This window comes from Triturus cristatus, chromosome 6, assembly GCF_964204655.1.
Source record: "Triturus cristatus chromosome 6, aTriCri1.1, whole genome shotgun sequence".
NCBI lineage: Eukaryota > Metazoa > Chordata > Amphibia > Caudata > Salamandridae > Triturus > Triturus cristatus.
This window is the reverse complement of record NC_140589.1, coordinates 668,438,232-668,455,827: the sequence shown is the minus strand read 5'-3', so window position 1 is coordinate 668,455,827 and position 17,596 is coordinate 668,438,232. Positions and strand designations below refer to the sequence as shown.

At 54.7% G+C, this 17,596-nt stretch overlaps 1 protein-coding gene across 1 annotated transcript in view; it reads right to left on the bottom strand.

Moving 5' to 3' along the window:
• Positions 1-17,596, bottom strand: part of MDN1 (midasin AAA ATPase 1) — a 2,002,810-nt gene that overhangs the window by 186,879 nt on the left and 1,798,335 nt on the right. Inside the window, exon 94 of the mRNA XM_085611158.1 lies at positions 4,921-5,081. Within this exon, the coding sequence (XP_085467284.1) occupies positions 4,921-5,081 (161 nt within the window). The remainder of the gene's footprint in view (positions 1-4,920; positions 5,082-17,596) is intronic.

Sequence of the window (17,596 nt, the reverse complement as noted above, 5' to 3'; positions counted from 1 at the left end):
ACGATGCGCTCGTCGACGATTCATTCGTAGTCGACGCCTTCGTCATCGACGTCTGCGTCGTCGACGTCTGCGTCGTCGACTCGATAATCTTCGTCGTCGACGAGGTCTTGGACGTCGACGACGGCTTTAGCAGTATAACAGATGAAATAGGCGTACCTGCTGACGACGATGAAGGGTGCATATTTTACAGTCCTTAGGCACGTGGTCTGGATAAAGGCAATAAAGGCAGAGGTCATGTTTGTCGTCCACATGGAGCCTCTTCTTCCCACATGAAGAGCAGGCCCTGAAAAGGGCTTTCTTCTGGGATTCAGACATGCCAGAAGTTTTAGAAGAAAGAAATCACTCACTGCAGTAATAAGTGGCCTGAAGCAATCTCAGTTCAAGTCCTTGAAGAAATAAGTCACTTTAAAAAGTGAACAATCTGGTTTGAAAGAAATCCTGAGGAGAACTCGGGCTGAAGACTCCCTAGCACAACGTGCGGTAGAAAATCTGATGGACTGAGCCTCCTGTCAGGAAGGTTCTAGAGGGAGGTGACAGCGGATTGTCTGGCTCTAAGAGTTTGGTCCTTTTTGCATAAGGACAAAGATAGGCTACTAAGGGGAGGCCCTTAGGCCTATTTTTCTCTATGTATGTCTATAGGACATTACTTTTCTATGTACCGGAGGCTCCCGTCTCGACGACGGGAAATGATTCAGGCATGTGAATCTATGAAAGACACCCCTAATACTGGATAATAAAGTATATGTCGAATTGGCTATACTCAATTAGAAATGGCTACCCATTACTGTAAATCCCTAGTAAATGGTACTCTGGTACCCAGGACATATAAGTCAGAGGGGTATCCGAGGGTTTGCAGCACTGATTGTGCCACCCTGTGGGCCCGACAGTTAAACAAGTCTTCCAGTCCGCCACTGCAGACTGGTAGAGCAGTCGTGCACTATTAGCCAGACTTTGCCAATGACAGCAATGGCCAAGTCACCACTTTCCCTGGATATATGTGTAAGTCACCTATTTGGCAGGCCTACGGAGCCCTAAAGGCATTGTGCAACATACAGGAGTTAGCACAGCTGAGGGGAGAAGTCAGTCTAGCCCTCGCCAATTAGGCGACCAAGTCTTTCTGCAGTAAAAACTGTTGTTTTGCATGTTTTATTGTCAGGACACGTAATGTACATGACCTGCCTGTGTCAAACGGTGCGATTGATGTGGGCACTCCATGGTATCAAACTGCTCCTGACATTAAGCCCAAGGAGAGGGATCTGCCACTAACCCAATTGCGATTCGTGAGCCACCACTGCAATTGTCCTGCAGTGCCCTCCGAGATCTGGACAGGTCGCCCTGATGGTGCGCCCACTGGAACTTCAGGTCCCAATGCAGAGCCCGCATATGCCATCTGGCATGTTGCACTAGCAGGATGCAAGAGGCCATCAGGCCCAGGAGCCGGAGGGTCATCCTGACAAACCTGGGACAGAGGCCGAAAGATTGGAATCATAGCCTGAATATCCCGGACTTGCTGCTCGGGAGGATAAACCCGAAACAGCGTTGAATCCAGAACCGCTCCGATGAAGGGGAGCTTCTGAGAGGGCTCAGGTGCGACTTCGGCACATTGATGGAGAATCCCAGCAAATGCAGGAGGTCGGCCGTAGTCTGAAGGTGGTTGACGACTGCCTGGGGCGAGCCCGCCTTCAACAACCAGTCGTCGAGGTAAGGGAAGACTGACACCCCTGACCTGCGCAGATGAGCTGAGACCACCACCATCACTTTCGTGAACACCCGAGGGGCGCTGGTAAGGCCAAAGGGGAGCACGGCAAACTGAAAATGCTCCTGGCCTACCGTGAACCGCAGGTAACGCCGGTGGGCCGGCAGGATGGGGATGTGAAAATATGCCTCTCTCAAGTCCAACGCTACCATCCAGGGTAGAGGGCAGCCAAGACCTGAGCCAGAGTCAGCATTTTGAACTTCTTCCGGAGGAAGCGATTGACGTTCCGGAGGTCCAAGATGGGGCGCAGGCCCCGTTTGTCCTTCTTGGGGACCACAAAGTAGTGGGAATAACAACCACTCCCTACTTACGGCCCAGGAACGCACTCGATGGCCCCCTTGGCCAAGAGGGCCGCAACTTTCTGTTGGAGAGTCCCCAAGTGTTCCCCCGACATGCGGTGGTACCGAGGTGGCATGGCTGGAGGAGTGGACTAAAAGGGAAGGAAGTAACCCTTGCGGATGATCTGCAACACCCACGTGTCCGATGTGACAGCATGCCAGTGGGGGAGGTGGTGGCGAATCCTGCCACCCACTGGCGTGAGGTCATCCACAAAGCTTGGATTAGGAAGGTTTGGAGGTAGAAGCAGCGGGGGTGGAGGTGGACTGCCCCCCACGCTGATTCCCAGAGCCGCCCTGCGGAAGCCGCAGCCGCGCTGAGGCTGGTTCTGCAAAGGCTTGCTGAAGGAATGCACCTGGGCGCCCCTCCCTTGGCCACGAAAGGAACGAAAACCAGGAGTGGCTGGGCTCTTCGTGGAAAGACCAAAGGACTAGGCCGTGGCCCGCGAGTCCTTAAAACGCTCCAGTGCACTGTCTGCCTTATCGCCAAACAGGCGAGTGCCATCAAAGGGCATGTCCATGAGCGAGCTCTGGACGTCGGGCGAGAACCCAGTAGATTGCAACCAGGCGTGGCGACGCAGCGCCACCATCGTAGAAATCGCCCTGCCCAACGAGTCAGCGGTGTCCAAACCACACCGAATGGCAAACTTAGCCGCATCCTTACCCTCAGCAACCGCCTGGGAAAGCAGAGCATGGACCTCCTCAGGACACTGAGGTAACACCTGAGCAACCGTATCCCACACCGCTTGGGAATAGCGGCCCAACAAGCAGGCAGTGTTCACCGACCGCAGCCCCAAGCTGGCGGACGAGAACAACCGCTTACCAACCTGTTCCAGCTTCTTAGACTCCTTATCCGGCGGAGCCGTGGGAAAGGCACTCTGCGACGTCGAGGCTTGGATGACCAGACTCTCAGGCTTGGGATGAGTGGTCAGAAACGCGGGGTCACCAGGCGCCGTGCGGTGACGTCTAGCGACATTCTTATCCACAGGGGCCCCCGTGGCCGGCCGCGACCAAGTGCCCAACAGGACGTCGGTGAGGGCGAGGAGGTTAGTTTTGAGGGCCACTGTAGGAAGATCAAGGTTGAGGAACTCAGCAGCCCGACAGAGCACCATTGTGTAGGAAGCCCCCTCCTCCGTTGTAGGCGGGGCAGAGGCAAACCCCGGGTCAGAAGAGACATCGAGGTTGCCAGCATCCTCCAGATCGTCCACCCAGTCCTGCTCGGAGTCACACTGATGGGCAAGAGGGCCCTCGGACCTCTCCCAGTCATCCTCCACCTCCGTTGCAGGAGGAACCGGCTGCGGCGGGAGAGCCGGAGAAGGGACAAACAACATCGTAAACGGTGCCGAGAACGGCGCCGTCTCCCAATGCGGATCTCAGGCAGGAACAAAATGGTCCTGGAACCGGGGCAAGGGCGGAAAGAACGGCACCCACTGCGGCGCCAGAGGGGGAGCCGAGGGTGGCGCTGGAGCCGGCAGCGCCGGACCTCGTGGCGCCAGGGCCGGAGCCAACGGCGTAGGATCCTGTGGCGCCTAAGCTGGATCCGCCGGCAGCCCAACGGGATCTGGGCACGGGACCGCAGGGCCCGAGGGCGCGCCGGCGGGAGCCTGAGGCTTAAAAAGGCGGTCCATGGTGGCAAGAAATTCTTGCACCTGTTCGGGAGTCGCTGACGGACCCGGGTAAGGTGGGTAGGCCGCGAGACTTCCAGGCTCCGAAGGAGCTGCAGGGGTGGAGCCCCTGTCTCCCTCGTCCGCATCCGAGGACCGACGGGGGGACGTCGGAGAGCGAACACGCTTCTTCGACTTGTTTTTATGTTGTCGCTTACCGGAATGAGAGGGCGAAGAATTGGACTGAACTGGACCTGGAGCAGCGTTGAGACAAGTGCCGGGCCTCCAGCAGTTTCCGGCGCCACTCCCTCAAGGCCTTCGGGGCCATGGAGTCGTGGTCAGTCTCCAGGCAGTAGAGGCAGACATCGTGGGGGTCCGCCACATATTGCTACGGCAGGCCCCACAAGACTTAAATCCAGGCATCCCTACGTGCACCAAGAGAAAAAAGGCGGAGACAAAATTCTCAAAAGAGTAGTCAAAAAGTGACTAAGGTACGTGCTCAATCCGGATCTGCGCTTGCTGGCGCGGAGAAAGAAAGAACTGACGTCAGCACGCATGGGTGGCGCCTAAGTAGTCTCCGTGACGCCATCTCGGCGCTTACACCAGCGACGGACGCAGAGCCGCATGACGCCACTTACTGACGCGTAGGGGTACTGCTAGCTAAACTGTCCGGATCCAGTCTGACGCCTGTAAGGAATCTATCACTAACGTGTCTCTTTCAGATTCTTCTTATCTAGCACATTTTCTTTCTCTCGCAGGAGTGGTAATATGCAAATTGATATCTTGGACTGCTCCTGTTACAACCTGATTGCATAATGTTTAAAATGCAAACATTAAAAGATAAAAAAAAAAATCTTCTGCACTTATCGAGGCTCTAAACATGCCCTCAGCCGACTGAGAAGTCAGAGTAGTAACTCTGTTATAAAGAGCTTAGAGAGAAGTCACCATCTCTAAGCCTACATCACCAAGCCCCTGACCAAATGTATTTTCGAAAATGCTACTGTATAAATAATGTAAACAAGAAGGCCGAGCTGACTATTGGGATTTAAAAAGCTCCTAAACACCTCCACCGCAAGCATGACATTAAAATATTTTACTTAACCTTTATAGCATCTGCAGCCGGTGGTTTAAGAGAAGTTATTTCACACTTTTTAGACAAACACAAAATAAAGTGCAATCATTAAATGATAGTAGTAAGAGGACAACATCAACACATTTTGAATACCGAAGGTGTGATTTCCGTAAGAAACTGGTAGGCAGTGTGGACGGTAGAATCTTTACTTCTTCCAAGCTTCTCATTTGGCTCAGGAGGCAAATTTTCTTTTCGGTCCTCCCTGTCCTTTTCACACTCAGGACCTTGACTTTCCATTTCGCTTCCATCAGACCCTGTGAAAGTAAAATAAGTAACCAAATGAACATAAAACCAGACTACTTTACAGTAGTACAAATTGTGCAAGTATACACGACTGTCAAATTCCTTTCTCAGAGCGCTATTTCAGAGTCTGAGCTGTGAAACTCAAAGTTAAATTCAAAACTCGATGTACGACTTCTATAATGCTTCTCCAAACTGACCATCTAGCCAATTGCTAGACATTTAATTAAGAACCTAAATTAAATGGGAATCCTAGCTTTGTCTCCTCCTACAAACAGCTGTGTTTACTGTTGGTGCTGCACAATCTATATAGAAGTGCTTAAAAGGAAAAAAGTCACTTCTGATGTTTTATTCTGCCAAACACTATCAATCCATAAATCATTAATAAAATGTACAGACGGTCAAATATAACATTCCTGTCTCAATATAGTATGCCAAAGACACCTTGGTGAACTCAAACCCATACCCATTCACACCTTTAACGGTAGTTACCTCTACTATAGCCTTGCCTCTACTTAGCATGGGGATGCTCTCTTTCCTTAAGGATTAAAAAGTGTTCGATTACAATTTTTGTTAGGTGTTTAGACTGACGGCTAATGTACAACACCTGGATGATTAAATTATTTAACAAAGACAGGTCTGCTCATTGATGCCCCAGCTAAAGTACGTTAATTTCTTAAAAACATCCTTTTATAAAGGTTCTTTCGGGTGATCTGCTAATGACTTTTTCACGAGAAATACGGGCAATAACCCCGACATGCACTCAAGTGCCAACATGTTATATGTAACCACTGTTAAACAGTTTGCAGCATCTTTTATCTCAGCACCCTTTTGTATCAGAGAATGGACCAAGAGCAAGAACATATGTTACCATTCTGCTGCCGCACAAACTCCCATCACCACTGTTGGACAAATGCCCTTTTGTAAATATAAGTGAGTAACAATAACTCTGGGCTCCAATATTGCTTCTTTAAAAAGATGCCCCTTCTGCAGATGCCACAACAGATTGCAGTACAGATTTAGACTTTTCTAACTAGGGGAATTGGAGACGGAAATACTCAAACTAAGTTCAAGATTAGAACGCGAAAAACACCACAGGACAGAAGAGAGTGCAGTGTTAGGCCATAATGACACCTTTGAGTTGCACCTGGAAGAGAAATAGCTAGAGTAGTCTGACCTCCAAGGTAGTCAGATATTTCCATTAAGAAACACTAAAGAGACCTGAATCCTCAAGAGATTAATTCTTTGGTAGTTAATTCCAAAATCCCTATTAAAATTGGTTTTAGTATGTCTGACCACTAGTGTGATTAGGCTTTCGAGATGTAGGTTGAAACAAAGGGGCATCTGTTGATGAAATCTGGTATGGACTAGCTCTCGAGCACTCCAGGTTGTAAGAAAACATGGAAATACCAGAAAGAAGTTACTAGAAGAGAATTTGACAAAATGAGCACAAGTGTGTGGACCAACTCCTTGGGTGAATGCCCCTTCAACTATTGCAAGAGGTCTCAAGTAAGATGGATTAAAACGGCTGAGGCCCTGGGGTTTCTTAAATTAAATGTTCTCGCAGATTCCTGCTACAAGAGAGGATGCCCCTTAAATCCAATGGAAGATGGTCTGGTACAAAGGAGAAAATTTCCCAAAAACTCTGTAGGACAAGTGATGCTTTAGGTGACGCTTCTGGCCAACCTCGAACAGCAGATTAAGTGTAATTTTTAACCGGAGGCGCGTCAGTAACCTTCGAGAAATAAATCTCATGCTTTTGGGTGACATGTGGGTGTCAATATATGTGAATGTGACAGCTCATATTGCTCGCCAGATTTCACATCTGAAGATGACCCTGTCACAACCAACAAAACCATCAAGATAAAAATGATCAATAATAGCAGACCAGGATAAACTGTAACAATGAAAGAACGACGCAGTATAAGTTACAGCCTTGTTTACAGTATTCTTTACTTTCAACTCAGGGAGGAGTCTAAAAGCATCAAAACGGATTAAGCCTGATCTCATAAAAAAAGCGAACAATGTGACAACAGTGGAATCAGTGAGAAATGCCTTGAAAGAAGCCAGATTCATTAAAACATGTGCAGGGAAATCTACAGACATCCAAAGGGAATAACACTCTGACTATGAAAAAAAAAACACAAATGTTCCAAGTGCAACAAAATTCCACAAACTGCTGAGCCACTTGACTGCAAATGCTTTCAAACTGTACCCCTCATCTTGATCCTACAATTAGACTCACTCTGTGGTGTAGCCAAGCACATCCTCTTCTTTATGATATATTCACTTCTATTTTATCAGATTTATTTTGTGGGATAGAGGGAGGCAAACACATTTGAAGTTTGCCATTATACTCCTTCTCTGCAATCCTGATTATTCGGACGAGAAGGGAAGGGTGTCACATATGATAAGGTACACATTATGGTATGGTAATAGCTAGACTATGTAAGGAGGGGACAGCTGTGCTTCACAAAAAGCTGAGATTTATAGGAATTTCATATGCCCAGAGGAAAAATGAAAAACTTACAGGAATCTTATTTGGACAAAAAGGGTAGATTAGCTCAAAAGGTACGAGTTACTTATCTTTGGTAACGATGTATCTGGTAGAGACGATTCTAGCCGCAGATTCCTTCACGTAGAATTATCCCCAGGCGTGAGACTGGATCCGGAAAACGTTTTTGCCCAGCATCCCTGCGCGCCGGCATCACGCGACTCCGCCCAGGCATCGTCCGTGCACGTGAAGTCAGCGAGGTCACATAAGTCCCACCCCGGCGCGCCTACGTCAGTTTTCTTCAGAGAACTTTTCCGCACCACAACGCGGAGCCAGCAGACAAAACTGTGAGAGGATAGGAACAGTGTGCGAAAGACCAGAAACAGGAATGGTGAGGAACAACACCATAAAGAGCAGTGCCCAAAGGCAGGGAAAGAATAAAGTACAGAGCAGCAACCCTGCCAGTACAGAGACAGCCCCCCCGGAGACAAGGGACATATGTAAAAATGTCACGATAACATGCAACAGAACTACAACCCCAACCAAAGAAAAGGAAGGGGAACCAGTCGGGGACACATAGGGAACGACAAAACTCCAAGACATCCCCATCACAGAGTGTGACAACCCCATCAGGAACAAGGGCAGAGGCACAGCCAAAAGACCCCAACCTCAAGGATCGCAAAGAGCCAGAAGTACCAACAAACCTATCCTCCCATGTGACAAATGGGGAGGAAAAAGGGACGGCCTGACAGAAAGAGGGAAATAATGTACTCATAGAAGACACAGCCACCCACAGGGAAGCTAGTGCAAAAGACTAAATCACAAGCCCTCGCAGAACGGGGAGGAAGGGCGGCCCGTGAAGGAATCTGCGGCTAGAATAGTCTCTACCAGATACATCGTACCGAAGGTAAGTAACTCGTACATCTGATAGAGACTACTAGCCGCAGATTCCTTCACGTAGAATAGATACCCTAGCCATACCCAAGGGGAAGGAGGGTCTGCGAGAGGACCCCACCCACCAGGGCACAAAAGAGGGCCGCACGGGGGCTGAGTCCGAAAACAGGAGGAGGAGTCCCGTCCCCCAGGCAAAGGGAAACCCCCGCCAGCAGGAGGCCACCAACCCCAGGGGAGGGAAGTGGGGGGTGCAGGAAAAGTAGAGAAGTAGAAGATAGCCTGCTCTCACTCAGCAGAGGAAACAAGACAAGGCGCAAGGAGGCCAAACACTCCACGCCGACGGGAGGCAACAAAACCTCCGCCCAAGGCCAAGGCCAAGGCAAGGAGCATCAAAGGAGAAGAGCAACCTAGAGACTCCAAGGAGAAGAGACAGAGCAAAGGCAATCCCAGACAGGAAGGCGCCAGCAGCAAGAAGCAGGTGGAAGGCGAAAAGGGGAACTCAAGGTCACCCAGTAAGAATCGTCCAACGCCCCACAGGGACAAACTGCGCCCGCAAGAGGGTCCAGAAGCCAGGGACCATATCCCCCACAGGGAGAAGAGGTAGAACCGAGTGCAAGGCCCACTGGAAGCAGCAGAGAAGGCAGGATGACAGTCCCACTAAAGCCCCAAGAAGGCACAACGGTGCAGAAAGAACAAGAGGACGGCACTGGCAAGCTCCGCCAGACGCCAGGGACACAACAGAACGAAACACTCAAGCAAAAAGGCGAAGAAGGTTGCATCCGCAACATACCATAACGCCACTAAGAGCAGAATCCCGCAGGCGACCACAACTACCCAGCACCTACCAGGGCTATATAACAGCCAACCCTGCCCCACATAGGGCATGTCATATCCCAAGACATGGGAACCTCTTAGGAAGAAACCTCCGCAGCAGAGGGCAACAAAAGAACAAGTTACTTACCTTCGGTAACGATGTATCTGTAAGAAACATTAGTTAGTTAGATTCCTCACCTTAGAATATCCCCAGGCGTCAGACTGGATCCGGAAGATTTTTCGTCAGCAATACCCCTTGCGCGTCGCTAGGCGTCGTCTGCGGCTCCGCGTCCGTCGTCGGCGTCGTGCGCCGGAATAACGTCGTCGGAGTACTTAGACGCCGCCCTCGCGCGCTGACGTCAGTTCTTGTACATAGCCTTCCGCGCCAGGAACGCAGAGCCATGCAAAGACCGACACTGGTGCCAAAAATAAAATCTAGGGGCCTGAAAAGGATAACCTTAACCCTAGATGTCAGTTCGCGGAACGGGGAGGATGGGTGGGTCGGTGAGGAATCTAACTAACTAATGTTTCTTACAGATACATCGTTACCGAAGGTAAGTAACTTGTTCATCTGAAAGAAACACGTTAGTTAGATTCCTCACCTTAGAATAGATACCCAAGCAATACCATCCCCGGTGGTGGGTCTGCGAACCAAGATCACACCAGAAAGTCCTGGAGGCCAGAACGGCCAAAGAAGCCATCCCTCCGGACTTGGCTGTCAAGGCAATAATGCCTGGCAAACGTGTGTAGCGAAGCCCACGTCGCCGCCTGACAGATGTCCTGCAAAGGGACTCCCAGTCCCAAGGCAGTAGTAGCCGCTGTGGCCCGAGTAGAATGGGCGCGCAGCCCAACAGGAGGGTCCTTTTTTGCCAAGGAGTAACAAATTTTGATGCACAAAACGACCCACCGAGAGATGGTCCGTTTGTGCACAGCTTTCCCCTTCTTAGCACCCACGTATCCAACGAAAAGTTGGTCGTCCACCCGGAACTGCTTTGTGCGGTCCAAATAAAAGGAGAGCGCACGTTTTGGGTCCAGACGGTGGAGCCTCTCTTCCTCTTTGGAAGGATGCGGAGGCGGAAAGAAGGTGGGCAAGGTGACAGACTGCCCAAGATGAAATGGAGTCACCACTTTCGGAAGAAAGGAGGGACGAGGCCGAAGGACAACCTTGTCCGGATGAACAGACAGAAAAGGAGGCTTTGAAGATAAAGCCTGGAGCTCACTCACCCGTCTAGCCGATGTGATGGCTACCAGAAAAGCAGTCTTAAGAGTCAGAAGACGAAGAGGACAATTGTGAAGAGGCTCGAAGGGAGCGCACATCAGGAATGTCAAGACCAGATTCAAGTCCCACTGAGGCATTACAAAAGGGACAGGAGGGATCGTGTGAGTAATGCCTTTTAGAAAGCGTGTAACCACAGGGGACTTGAAAAGAGAAGGCTGATCAGGAAGCCGCAAGAAGGCAGAGATGGCAGCAAGATAACCTTTCAGGGTGCCCAGGGCAGAGCCCTGCCGGGCCAGAGAAAGAAGAAAGAGGAGAACCTCAGAAAGAGGGACGGAAAGGGGATCCACAGCCTTTGCTGTGCACCATGCCACAAATGTGTTCCACCGGCAGGCGTATACCGTCTTTGTGGAGGGACGCCTGGCTGCCAGAATGATATCACAGACTTCAGGAGGCAAGTCGAATGGCATCAACTGCCGCCGCTCAATCTCCACGCATGGAGGTGGAGGCTGGACAGGTTCGGGTGGAGGACCGTCCCCTGCTGCTGCGACAGAAGATCCTCCCGAAGGGGCAGACGTATCGGGGGATCGGTCAACATACTGAGTAGCTCGGGATACCAGTACCTTCGTGCCCAATCCGGAGCCACCAAGGTGACTTGGGCCCGGTCGTGCCTGATCTTCTTCAGCACTCTGGGCAGAAGTGGTATAGGCGGAAAGGCGTACAACAGACCGCAACTCCACTCGTGACGAAAAGCGTCGCCGAGCGAGTGCCGCCTTGGAAATTCCAACGCGCAGAACTGCTGACATTGCGCGTTCTCTTCGGTGGCGAATAGATCTAACCAAGGCTCTCCCCACTGCTGAAAGAGACCTTGCGCCACTTCGGAGTTCAGACGCCATTCGTGATCCATCATGCACCGGCGGCTGAGTTCGTCCGCTCTGGCGTTCAGAGAGCCCGCCAGATGTTGAACCACTAGGGTGACGCCCTGGTGTTCCAGCCACGTCCAGAGGCGCAGAGCCTCCTGACAAAGGGTCCACGACCCCACCCCGCCCTGTTTGTTGCAATACCACATGGCGGTGGTGTTGTCCGTGAACACCTGCACGACACTGCCCCTGACAGAGGGAAGGAAGGCTTTCAGTGCAAGTCGGATCGCCCTCAACTCCAACAGGTTGATGTGAGACGAGACTCCGCCGGAGACCAGAGGCCTCTGATCTCCGCCTCTCCCATATGGCCACCCCATCCCAGGAGGGACGCATCCGTCACTACGACATGCTCCGGTTGGGGAAGGGAGAGGCTCCTGCCCATGACCCAATCGCGGTCCGTGAGCCACCACTGCAACTGCTGTGCAGTGCCCTCCGAGATCAAGACATGGTCGGATAGGTTGCCGTGATGCTGGGCCCACTGAAACTTCAGGTCCCACTGCAAAGCCCGCATGCGCCGCCTGGCGTGATGCACTAGTAGGATGCAGGAGGCCATCAGCCCCAGAAGCCGCAACACTAGCCTGACCGAAACCCAGGATAGAGGCCGAAAGATGGAAATCAGGGCCTGTATATCCCGGACCCGCTGTTCCGGTGGATAGACCCGGAACTGCGACGAATCGAGAACGGCTCCGATGAAGAGGAGCTTCTGAGAGGGACTCAGGTGTGACTTCGGCACGTTGATGGAAAACCCCAGCAAATGCAGGAGATCCGCCGTAGTCTGGAGGTGGGAGACGACTGTCTGGGGCGAGCCCGCCTTCAACAACCAGTCGTCGAGATAGGGGAAGACTGGAACCCCTGATCTGCGCAGATGAGCTGCGACCACCGCCATCACTTTCGTGAACACCCGAGGGGCACTGGTGAGGCCGAAGGGGAGCACGGTAAACTGAAAGTGCTCGTGGCCCACCGTGAACCGCAGGTATCGCCGGTGGGCCGGCAGGACGGGGATGTGGAAATAAGCGTCCTGCAAGTCCAACGCTACCATCCAGTCTCCGGGGTCTAGGGCAGCTAGAACCTGAACCAAAGTCAACATCTTGAACCTTTCCTTCCGGAGGAAGGCATTGACGTTCCGAAGGTCCAAGATAGGGCGGAGGCCCCCTTTGCCCTTCTTGGGAACCAGAAAGTAGGGGGAATAACAACCACGACCTACTTCTGGGCTCGGAACGCGCTCGACGGCCCCCTTGGCCAAGAGGGCGGAAACCTCCTCGTGGAGAAGATGCAAGTGATCCCCCGAGATACGGTGGTGCTGCGGAGGCATGGCTGGAGGGGTCGTCTCGAAGGGGAGGGAGTAGCCCCTTCGGATGATTTGCAGCACCCACCTGTCCGATGTGATGGACCGCCAGTGGAGCAGGTGATGGCGAACTCTGCCGCCCACTGGCGTGGAATGGGCCTGAAAGCTCGGACTAGGAAGGCTTTGAGGCGGATGCTGCCGGGGTGGATGTGGGCTGACCTCGTCGTCCTCCAGATCCGCCTCGGCGGAAACCACGTCCGCGACCGCGCGCAGGTTGGTTCTGCGGCTGGTGTCTAGGCGCACGTGAGGAGGCACCCCTTCCTTGGCCACGAAAGGGGCGAAAAGCGGAAGATTGCGACCGCGGGGCCGAGAGGCCCAAGGACTTGGCCGTAGCCCGGGAGTCCTTAAAGCGGTTCAGCGCACTGTCCGCCTTCTCGCCAAACAGGCGAGTGCCATCAAACGGCATGTCCATGAGAGTGCTCTGGACATCGCCGCAAAACGACGTGGACCGCAGCCAGGCGTGACGTCTAAGCGCCACAGTGGTGGAAATGGCCCTACCCAGCGAGTCCGTGGTGTCAAGCCCACAACGTATGGCATGTCGCGCGGCATCCCTCCCACCGGCCAGAGCCTGGGTAAGTCGTGTCCGGACCTCCTCCGGACACAGGGGCAGCGCGTCCTCCACCGCATCCCACAGAGAGTGGGAATAATGGTCCAAGAGACAAGCGGTGTTCAAAGACCGCAGGCCCAAACTAAGGGATGAGAACAGTTTCTTGCCAAACTGCTCCAGTCTCTTGGAATCCCGGTCCGGCGAGGCGGTCGGGAAAGAGGATTGGGAGGTGGAGGCCTGGATAACCAGGCTCTCAGGGGTAGGGTGTTGGGACAGAAAACTGGGGTCGCCCGGAGCAGGGCGGTGGCGCCTGGCAACGTTCCTGTCCACAGGAGGAACTGTGGAGGGCTTGGACCAGGTGCCCTGGAGAACGTCAGTGAGGGCTTCATTGAACGGCAACAGAGGCTCAGTGGAGCTTGCTGCAGATTGAAGCACCTCAGTGAGGACGTTCGTCCTCACAGCCACGGCAGGTAGCTCGAGCCCAAGGGCTGCGGCCGCCTTGCGCAGCACCACGGAGAAAGCAGCACCCTCCTCCGAAGCCACAGTCGGAGGAGAGATGAATCCAGTGTCTGGCGAGGTATCCAGACCACTGGCCTCCCCCAGTTCATCTGCCCAGTCCTGGGACAGTTGGGCCTGATGGGCCATAGGATCCTCGGATCCCTCCCAGTAGTCCCCCTCATCCGACTCCTGGTGTAGAGGAGAAAGTAACGGAGCCGGGCGGTAGACAAAATGTGTCTCTAGCGGCGTCGATCTCGGCGTCCATCGACGCCGGACCGGCGCCGGGCCCGGACCGGGACTAAACTGGGGCACGGCGTCGAGCGGAGTCGACGTCGGGGGTGGAACCGGAGTCGACGCCGGTGGAGGAGTGACAAGGTTGACCGGCATCGACGGGGACTCGAGAACGGGTCCCTCGGGAGCTTGCGGCGTCGAGGCCGGAGCCGTCAACGGCGCCGGGGCCGGAGCCGCCGGCTGGCAAGGCAACCCAGTCGGGTCCGCGGGGCCCGAAGGCGCACCAGCGGGCGCCGACGGCGGAGCCAGGTTCCTCATGGCCGAGAGGAAGGCACTGACTTCCGCCGGCGTCGCGTTAGTCCCAGGGACCGGAGGGTATGGGGACGGACGCGGCGCCTGCGGCTCCGCCGGAGCCGCGGGGGTGGAACCACCCTGACCCTCGACCGAGTCGCGCGACCGGCGAGGGGAGTCCGAAGAGCGATGTCGTCTCTTGGACTTCTTGGAATGCTTCGACTTACCCGAAGACTTTGATCCCGACGACCGATGGTGACGTCGGCTGCGGCTCCGCGACCGATCCTTGGACCTCCTCCTGGACCGGGATCGAGAGGCGCGCGGAGCCGAGTGGCGAATCTCGAGAAGCTTACGGGACCGCTCCCGTCTAGCCTTCGAGGTCAGGGCCTTACAGTCCGAGCACGACTCCGCGTCGTGGTCGAGGCCCAAACAGTACAGGCACCGGCGGTGATGGTCCGTAACCGACATCAAACGGAGACAGTCCGTACAGGCTTTAAACCCAGGCATCCTACCGGCACCGGTGTCGATAGACAGGATCAAAAAGGATCAAAAAGTTAGTCAAAAATTGACTAAAGGGGTAGCTCTCCCGGATCTGCGCTTACTGGCGCGGAAAAAAGAAGAACTGACGTCAGCGCGCGAGGGCGGCGTCTAAGTACTCCGACGACGTCATTCCGGCGCACGACGCCGACGACGGACGCGGAGCCGCAGACGACGCCTAGCGACGCGCAAGGGGTATTGCTGACGAAAAATCTTCCGGATCCAGTCTGACGCCTGGGGATATTCTAAGGTGAGGAATCTAACTAACGTGTTTCTTTCAGATAAGACCTGCGGCAAAAAACCCCGCAGGAGGCCGATCAAGCAGCCAGAGGGGAAACGCAGAAGGCCCAATCTCAGGCCCAGCATGGTGGAAAAAACCCAAAGGAAAAACAAACAGTCAAAAAGGGCTGGCCAGCAGCCAACAGAACCACATCCTCAGCTAGACAACCGGGACGCCCCGCCCCAATGGAAGAACAGCTCCAAGAACCAGATCAACACGCAAGTCACTGAGGAGGAGAAGGAGGGGGGGGGGGGGGAGGAGAAGAAGGACGAAGCCCCGCCAAGAACCTCTGGATGGCTGAGTCCGCAGGGGCATGGAACAATGGAACAAAAGAGCACCATCGAAGGGAAGGTCCACCAGCCGTTCTCGAACATTTTCCGGGAACACACTACCCCGAAGCCAGGCATGGCGACGAAGGGCAACCGAAGAAGCCATGGCACGGCCCAGCACCTCTGAGATATCCAGAGCAGAGCTAAGGATAAACGCCGCCAGCTCACGACCATCCAAGACATGGTGTCTCAAATCCACACAGGCACCCTCCTGAGAAGCGGCAGACATAAGGGACTCTGCTGAGTCCCACAAGCAAGAAGTGGCCCTAGCCAAAACACACAGTGTGTTAAGGGCCTGCAGAGCTGCACTGGTTGAGGCAAACATATTGCGCCCCCAGGAGTTCAGCCAGCGAGCCTCCCGTGACAGGGGAGACAACAGTAGCGGCAAAGCAGGAAAGGCAGACTGCAAAACGGGGCCTCTGGTCGAAGGGTGAAGAGAAAGGCACACCGGAAAACGCGGTGCCGGATGGTGGCAGTGCAGAAGGTGCTGGGGCACCGGGTCCCCCGTGGCTGGACGGCCCCAAGTCTCCAAGAGAGAAGAGTGGGGTGAACCCTCGAAGGGAAGCAACAGTTCCCTACCACCAGAGCCCTGATGAAGAACCTCCAGAAGATGATCTGCAAGGAAATGGGTAGCTGGATCACGCATGTGCAAAATTCCTACAGCCGTGGAAACAGCGCGGTCGAAAGCCGCACCCCCCTCCGTAGGGCCCCACGGAGGGGAAAGCAGCTCCTCGTTAGGTGACGGCTGCAAGCTAAGGCGGCCATCCCCCAAGCCAACCGGGGAAAGGAAGGGCCAAGGCCGAAAGGAAGGAAGAGGGACCGAAGAGTGGGGGACTTGCGGCTCCTCCGGCAAAAACCTCGGTCGTGGAGACGGCGAGGAGCCACCTTTAGACTACGTCAGGGAAAAAGCCACGACACGGCGGCCCGCCTCCAGCGAGGATGACACCAGCAACCGCCAAACCTCTGGAGAAGAGGAGGCGTCCGAAGACAAGTCAACAATCCGACGTCTCCCCGGCGCTGAAGAGTCCGCAACCTGAGGCAGGACACCGTCGCCGACCAGAGACGCAGGGGCGACCTCTGACACAGCACGCGGAGCAGGAGACCGGAGCCGGGGTGGCGAAGGGGTGGCGCCGACCGGACCTCTGACGAGGCAGCCGCCTGCGCGGAGGGACGAGAAGGGCCCGGGGAGGGACGAGGAGACCCCCGCCAGCAGCTGCCGGTGCCGTAGCGGCATCACCTCGGCCAAGGCCGCCGCCTATCCCGAGGACCGAGAGGGGCTCGGGGTGCGACTCGAGCCCCGGCGAACTCCTGCGACACCACAGGGACTCCCGCGGGAGTTTGCGGCGAAGCAGGTGCGCCGTGGTCCGAAGGATGGACCCCCTCAGGGCCGCACCCCAACGGCACCACATCCTCCAAGCCTGGATCCGAACCAGTCGGTGCCGGAGCCGCCGGCGATGCCGCGGAGGGCCCCGCACACTGCAAGGGATCCGCTGATGTCCCAGGAGGGGAAGGAGGAGGAGGAGAAGCCAGCGAGGCCTGAAAAGCCGCCGCATATGTCGCCATTTGGGCTCTGGTCGCCCCCACGCCAGGAAACGGCAGATAAGGTGACGACACGTGGGGTCGCACCACCCGCGGAGAGCCCACGCCACCGACAGGCTGGAACCCGACCCTCGGGGACAAACTGCGACACTTACTAAGAGGTGAGCGGCGCACTTGCGACCTGGGAGAAGATCAAAGCAGGCGAGGGAAGCCGCGGGTCCGAGAACCCTCCTCAGGGGCCAGGCGAGATGACGCCGACCTGGACACAGGAGCCAAAAGAAGTTTTATCGGGCGCTCACGCCGGGACTTTGGCTGCTCCACCAAACACCACATACAGATGGGGTGAGGATCCATCGCCGACATGAGGCGGCCACACGACAAACAAGCTTTAAAGCCCGAAGGCATTCGCACACTGTTCCCACACATGCAGCAATAGCATAAGGGAAAGGTCTAAACAGGCCAAGAGCACAAACCGGATGCGCGTTGCACGCGGAAAAGGAAAAAACTGATGTAGGCACGCCGGGGTGGGACTTGTGACCTCGCTGACGTCACGTACGCGGACGATGCCCGGGCTGAGTCACGTGATGCCGCTCCC